General features: G+C 40.5%; 1 protein-coding gene across 1 annotated transcript; it reads right to left on the bottom strand.

The window, feature by feature from the left end:
• Positions 1 to 6,656: 6,656 nt before the first annotated feature.
• Positions 6,657 to 7,604, bottom strand: LOC137300249 (succinate receptor 1-like). Its single transcript, XM_067969370.1, has one exon. The coding sequence runs from the start codon at positions 7,602 to 7,604 to the stop codon at positions 6,657 to 6,659; it is 948 nt and encodes a 315-aa protein (XP_067825471.1).
• Between the last annotated feature and the right edge of the window lie 316 nt (positions 7,605 to 7,920).

Here is a 7,920-nt window from a genome sequence, read left to right as displayed (position 1 = left end):
TCTTGATCATCGTAAACACCTCAGTTAGATCACCCCTTAATCTTTTATATTCAAGGGAATACAAGCCTAGTCTATGCAACCTGTCATCATAACTTAAACATTTTAGCCCCCATATCATTCTGGTGAATCTGCGCTGTACCGCTCCAAGGCCAATGTATCCTTCCTAAGGTTTCCGTGCCCAGAACGTAGAAATATAGGAACATAGGAGCAGGAGTAGGACATTCAGCCCCTCGAGCCTGTTCTGCCATTCAATGAAATCATGGCGGATCTGTATCCTAACTCCATCCACCCGCCTTGGCCCCACATCCCTTAATACTCTTGGCCAGCAAAAATCTATCGATCTCCAATTCAAAATTATTATAAATTATATTATTATTATATCATATTATTATATTAAATAAAAATTTGATAAATGAATTATTAATCTCCTACTTTTTGCGGGAGAGAGTGTTCCACACTTCTACCACCCATCTCTCCTGAGTGGCCTGGTTGTGATTGTAATGTTATGTCCCCTCGTCCTAGACTCGCCCGCCAGCGAGAAAGGGTTCTCTCTTTCTACTCTATCAACTTCCATCATAATCCTAAAAACTTCAATCAAATCACCATTTAACCTTTTATATTCCAGGGAATGCAAGCCTAGTTTATGTAATCTCTCCTCATAATTTAACCATTGGAGCCCTGGGAACATTCTGGTGAATCCTTGCTGCACTCCTTCGAAGGTCAATACATCCTTTCCAAGGTGCGGTGCCCAGAACTGTACACGTTGCGTCAGATGTGTTATTACCAGGGCGTTCGACAGCCGTAGCAAAACTTCCTCTGCTTTTTATTCTATCTCTCTAATTCCATTCGACTTTTTTGATTATTTGTTGTACCTGACTACTACATTTTAGTGATCTGTGTACATGGACCCCTAAATCTCTTTTGACCCACACTGCTCCGAGCTTGGCACCATTTATAAAATGCTCGGATCTATACTTTTGTTCAAAAATGGCCAACCTCACACTTACCTGCGTTGAAATCCATCTGCCACAGTTTTGCCCACTCATTTCATCTATCAAAGTCTGTTGATAATTTTATGCTCCCGTCTACACTATTTACTTACCACCAACCTGTATTTTATCAGCAAACTTGGATATATGGCTCTCTATTGTGTTATCTCAGTCATTAATAAATATAATGTATGATTGATGCCCCAGCGCAGACTCTTATGAGACACCACGAGACACTTCCGTCCAATTCGAGAACAAACCCATTACATCTCTATTCTCTGTCTGATACTGCCTAACCAATCTCCTAAACATCCCAACAATTTACCTTCAATTCCGAAAGCTTTGATTTTAGCTAACAGTTTCTTATGTGGAACCATATCGAATGCCTTCTGGAAGTCTATATCAACTACATCATAGACATTTTACTACTTTAGCTACTTCCTCAAATAATGTAAATAGGTTGGTTAGACATGACCTACCCTTTACAAATCCATGTTGGCTCTCTCTAATCAGATCAAATTTCTCTAAGTGCTCAGTCTCGGTGTCCTTAATTATAGATTCCAATAACTTCCCCACGACAGATGTTAGACTAACACATCTATAATTTCCTGTTTTTTCTCCCTCTTTCTCACCTTTCTTAAAAAATGGAGTTGCATTTGCAATTTTCGAATCTAAAGAATCAATTCCTGAATCGAGAGCGCTTTGGAAGATTATGACTACAGCATCTGCAATTTCCTCACATACTTCTCTTAAAATCCTGGGATGGAGATCATCAGGTCCTGAGGATTTGTCAGTCTTAATGCCATTATTTTGTCTAATACTATTCTCTTGCTTTCGTTAGCTTTAGTGAGTTCCAGTCCTTGGTTCAGTATTAGTTTCACTGGAATGTCAGGTATATTATCCTCTTCCACTTCTGGGAAGACTGACGCGAAGTAATTATTTAACAAGTATGCCATTTCCCTATTTTCACTTGCAATATTAATTGCAACTGTTTTTAAAGGGCTCGCATTACCCTTGACTGCTATTTTTCTTCTAATGTAATTGTAAAAACGTTTTGTTTTAATCTTGATATCCCTCGCAAGTTTCTTTTCATATTCCCTTTTTGCGGCTCTTACTATATTTTTGTCATCCTTTGTTGATCTTTATATCTCTCCCAGTCCCCTGGATCTACGCTGTTCTTTGCATTTTTGTATGCTCGTTCCTTTAGTTTTTTTATCTCTCACCTCTTTTGTGGCCATTGCTGTGTTATTTGGTAAGTAGAGCTCTTGCCCCTTAGGTAATGATCCTTTATTAAGCTAACTTATTTTTTGTACACGTCCCGCTGTGCATCTGTAGTTTTACCCAATAACAGTTTTGACCAGTTTGCTCTCGTCGGTCTCTGCCTCATCCCGTTAAAGTTAGCCTTACCAAAATTTACAATCTTAGTAACGGTATTACGTTGTTCCTTTTTATAACTAACCTTGAATTTGATTATATTATGATCACTGATCGATAAATCTTCCCCTACTGTTAGATTATAAACTAAATCTGGCTCATTACTCATTAAGAAATCTAGTATGCCCTGCCGTCTTGTTAGTTCTAGAACACATTGCTCCTGGAAATTATCTTGAAAGCACTCAAGAATTTCACTACCTTTGTGACTTCATCTATTCTACTCCTCCCAATCTATATGAAAATTGAAGTCACCATTAAAACAACTCTTCTTTTGCTACAAGCCTCTCTAATATCTGAATTAATACGTTCTGCCACTTTATTATTGCTATCAGGAAGCCTGTAGACAACTCCCATTACAGTGTTAAGTCCTCTCTCATTCCTGAATTCTAACCATATAGTCTCCGCTGATTGTTTTCCTTCATCTATATCCTCTCTTACTAATGTTGTAATAATATCTTTTATCAATAAAACTACCCTTCCTCTTCCAGTATCCCTCCCCTTTCTAAAGACCTTATAACCTGGAATATTTAGCTCCCAATCATGACCAGCTTGCAGCCATGTCTCAGTAATGGGAACCACGTCATACCCTCAAAGTTGTATTTTAGCCTCTAATCCACTCAATTTATTTATCATACTCCGTGCGTTAGTATATAAAACTCTTATTTGCGCAAGAGGCCCTAATCTGTCCTCCTGCCCAGATGCATGTATTTCTCACACCGTTTAATTTAACACATTTCTGATTTGTCACTCGCGCTGCAGCTACTTTAGTTATTTTTGTATTACAATCACCTGTTTGTGATCTGAACTTTGCTCTTATCCCATTTTAAAAATCTTTAAACTATAATTTTTACTGTAATTTCTGATTGATCCCTCCTCCCCATTTATTAATTTCGAGGCATTTACCACCCTATTTATCCTTTCCGCTAGGACCTTGGTCCCAGCCCGGTTCAGGTGCAGCCCGCAAATGGTACAGATCCCTCCTGCCCAGTATGAATGCAGTACTCCTGATGAGATTAGTGAATTAACCCTATGCAATGTAACGTGATGGAGCACATCAAGCTATAAGACATGCTTCAAAACCTAGAATCAGGAAGACTACAATGACCCTGCAGTCGGAGGAATCACCCTTGGGTGGTCATTTGCATCTCCACCTGATGTTTACGGGTGGTGGTGGGCGGGAATTGACAGTAGCCTGTGAGCGGAACCTGCGTCTACCCATTCAGCTCAAGTCGGCAAAGAAGAAGGAGGCAAAAAAACAGAGAAAGGGGCCAAATTACACATCCAGGCAGAGAAATTCAGGGAGATACATATATTTTCCACTGATACAGATAGTGCACAAAAGGGAAAATTTAAATGATACAACGATTTAAAAAGCTAATGCTATGAGCTTGACATTGGAAATATGCTCCGTGTAAGCTTGTCAGAGTGTAGTGCTTTGAACTAACACACGTTCTCAATATCTCTCTGTAACTATTCAATTAAACTTTGACAATGCCGCCTCGAACTATAGAAAAAATATACAAATTGAATTTCAAAATAAAACATTTATAACACAATGAACAAATTTCATGATCCCTCACATCAAACATCAATAATAGTTGGACCTCCTCCATGGCAACGCAGTCGTGAGGAATCATTAGCGTTGCCAACTCTGGTTGGACGTATTCCTGGACCTCCCTCCTCCAACCACCTCGCCCTGTTAAACAGCATTTTTCCACATCTCCAATATTTTTATCACTAATAAATGAAAGTGTTCAAAGTCAATGAGAAAAACACACGATGTTTTTTATTGCCAATCTAATTTTTCTCCCGGGTTTGCTCGCAGCAGTACCCAGGAGATTAATTTTCAAATCCTGGAGTCTCCAGGACAATCGTGAAGGGTTAGCAATCCTAGGAATCATACAGGAAGTGTTTAGAAATGAGGGTCAAAAGCTTTGCAAATATTCCAAACCATGCAATTGTAATACACGTATATTTGTATAAATTTCTCTGAGTTGGTGCTGTCAGCAGTTGCTGCATATATCGGGAAATCACTGGCATCCTGCCTATTAAAATCCGTTCATTAATCCCGCCGGCGATCTCCAGACATGCACAGTCAATGGGCAAGTCTCGCTAATTTCCGCCGCACTTCCGGTGAAGCTATGGTGGTGGAGCAGGACACGTCCAGGGAAATTTCCGGTCTTAGTTTCCCCAGTCTTTCCTTTCAGCTCTATTTACTGACATCAGCTAGGGACCATCCTCCAAAGTAGGGTCGAGAGTCCGATCCCGTTTCTTTTGGGCTCGGCCGGTTTCTATGACGACCGACCGATCCGCAACAACAACTACTTGCATTTATATAACGCGTTAAACGCAGTGAAGCGACCCAAGGCATTTCACAGGAGCATTATCGAAAAAGATTGGAGGAGCACAGCGGATTCGGAAATTTGTATGGCTGGATGAGGTTTCAAAGATAAGGTGCTGAGAGGCCATGGAGAGATTTGAAAACAAGGATGAGAATTTTAAAACCAAGGCTTTGCCGGAGCAGTAGCCAATGTAGGCCAGCCAGCAAAGACTTGGTGCGTGTTAAGTTACGGGCAGCGGAGTTTTGGATGAGCTGAAGTTTGTTCTATATCCCTTGGTGCACTTATCCAACAAAATATATCGATCTCAGTCTTGAAAATTTTAATTGACCCAACATCCACAGTCTTTTGGTGAGCGATTTTGCGATTTCCACTACCCTTCGTGTGAAAAAGTGGCTTCCTGATTTCACACCTAAAACGCTTAGCTCTAATTTTAAGATTATGCCCTTTTGTTCTGAATTCCGCCACCAGAGGAATTATATTCTCTGTATCTACTCCATCGAATCACTTTATCATTTTAAAGACCTCGATTAGATTTCCCTTCAACCTTCTAAGCTCAAGGGAATAAAAGCCAAATTTATGCAACCTGGCCTCATAATTTAACCTTTTACGCCCTGGTATCATTCTGGTGAATCTGCGCTCTAACTCTTCCAAGGCCAGAATGTCTTTCTTAAGATGTGGTGCCTAAAACCCAGTCTCCCCTCCATCCAAACAGCACAACAACTTAGCCTGGGCCCATTCCCCATTTTGGCGAGATCACGGGCAACCACAGACCTGGATACTCCTGGTCCCGGACTTGTGATGGAGTTTCCTGTGGCATTGTTTGGGATTGTAATCGGTGAGATTGGGGCCCCTATTGCTGGTGTACGACTTATGTGATGCTTTAGATCATTCCTCTTTTCAGTGATCATTTTTTGACACGGATTTCCCCATGCCAACCTATATTACTGCGCCATCTATCGGAAGCCATTGGTATTAAACTCATACAAAAACAGAAAATGCCGGAAACACTCAGCACGTGAGGCAGCATATGTGGAGAAGGAAACAGATTTAATGTTTCAGATCGAAAACCTGTCGTCAGAACTGGAAGAAGTTAAATAATTAACAGTTTTTAAGCAAGTACAGGGCCAAGATATTCAACTCATATTCAAAACAAAATTATGAATGAGGAATGTCGTTCTGCCCATCTACGTTACAGGAACATCCCATAGTCCCCCTATTTCGGATGAGCTCAAGTTTATGGAGGGTGGCAGTTGGGAGGCAGGCCAGGAGAGCGTTGGAATAGTCGAGCCTCGCGGTAACATAGGCGTGAATGAGGGATTCAGCAGCTAATAATTTAAAGTAGGTGCGGAGTCGGGCGATGGTTCGGAGGTGGAAGTAGGCGGTTTTGGTGATGGAAAGTATATGGGGTCAGAAGCTCAGGTCAGGGTCAAATAGGACGCAATGGTTGCGAACGGTCTGGTTCAGCCTCAGACAGTGGCCAAAGAGAGGGATGGAGTCATTGACTCTGGAACGGGATTTGAGGTGTGAACCAAAGACAATGGCTTCGGTCTCCCTAATATTTAATTGGAGGAAATTTCTGTTTATCCAATACTGTATACTGGATGCTCGGCCAAGCAGCGTGATAAATTTGAGGCAGTGAAGGGGACGAGAGAGATGGTGGTGAGGTAGAGCTGTTTCAAACCCGGTGTGGCAAGATGAAAATCTACCTCAGTGAATCTACAGAACAATTCAGATCTCCTCAGTTATTGTCAGTTACGTCTGGTTGAATAGTTCAACTTTGAACTTTTTTGAATAAGAAGGGGCCATCACTCTCCAAACCAAGGGTGCAAACTTCTATCTCTTCCAAAAACTAACAGGCCTCTGTTATTAGTGTAGTCTTACCTTGCACATTTTAATGCATTTTTAAACAATGAGATTTTATACTGTTCATAACTGTTTCCCTAAATTTGTCTCCAAAAAGGAAGTATAAAATTGGGTCGGTAATAGTGCTGACAAAAGCTAAAGGCCTTGTAATAGTATAAGCAGCCTTTATGCACAAAACAGTGCAACGTGAAAAGCCGATATTATCCAATCTGGACACCATGCGGACATTTCGCATGATGTGATAAGGAGTGAAGAATACGGAGAAAATAACAATAGCCAATATAACTAGCGTGAGAGGTTTTTCAAGAGTATTGTTCCGATTTCGTTCTTGACTTAATATCTTTAACCTGCGTGCGGTTTTCATGCAGAAGATTCCCATGATGCACATTGGGAGCAGAAACCCGAAAATGGTGAGGTATACGTTGTAAATCAGATTATGAGTAGCATTCCCAGAACTCGCATAATCGACACACTTAGTGATGGTACTGTTATCATGAGCCCTGACCCCATCGGGACCAATGAAAGTCAACATGGGGACAACTTCCAAAGTGACAAAAATCCACAAAGCGATACAGATGAAGATGGCCGTCTTCTTCCTTTGAAATACGTGCAGCTTCAGTGGGTTGCTCACCAGTAAGTATCGATCAATGCTAATGCAGGCCAGGAACAATACGCTTAAGTACATGTTGGTGTAGAGGATGTATCTGTTCAGCTTACAGAGAAGATCGCCAAATACCCATTTTTTACCATTGCCATAATAGACCACAAACATTGGAAGTGTACAGATAAAGACTAGGTCCGAAATGGAGAGATTAAAAAGATAAATATTGCTGCACTTCCACTCCTTCAGGCAGAATATGTAGCCACATATCACGGTGACGTTCCCTATAAGTCCTAAGATGAACTCAATGGCGTACATTGTTGGGACGTAGTAGGCATCCAGAGCATCATTAATGTTTGAGCAAGTTTCATTCATTTCCTATCATTTCAAACAAAAACAGGTGAATAGCAATATCATAAAGTAAGAAAAAAACAAATCTAGAAGCAGTAACATAAAACAATTCCAGCTAATAAACATTTCAGCTATTTCGTTTTATAGGCAGCCAATGGGTATACACAGAAACAAATTTCACATTTTTCAACCAACTTCAGCTCTTTTGTTATGGATAATAATAATAACAATAATGATTTTATGAATAGTAATAATATACTAGGCTTTCACTATTACGGAGCTCGCTTAACTCTTTCTGGTCAGTTTTATCACTGACTCTGACCAGGCATCGCTAGGTCTA

This window comes from Heptranchias perlo, chromosome 2 (assembly GCF_035084215.1).
Source record: "Heptranchias perlo isolate sHepPer1 chromosome 2, sHepPer1.hap1, whole genome shotgun sequence".
NCBI classification, from domain to species: domain Eukaryota; kingdom Metazoa; phylum Chordata; class Chondrichthyes; order Hexanchiformes; family Hexanchidae; genus Heptranchias; species Heptranchias perlo.
This window is presented reverse-complemented; position numbering and strand designations above follow the sequence as displayed.

Bases quoted from the DNA above. Each gene is read 5' to 3' on its own strand.
- LOC137300249 (XM_067969370.1), bottom strand. From the start codon at position 7,604: ATGAATGAAACTTGCTCAAACATTAATGATGCTCTGGATGCCTACTAC.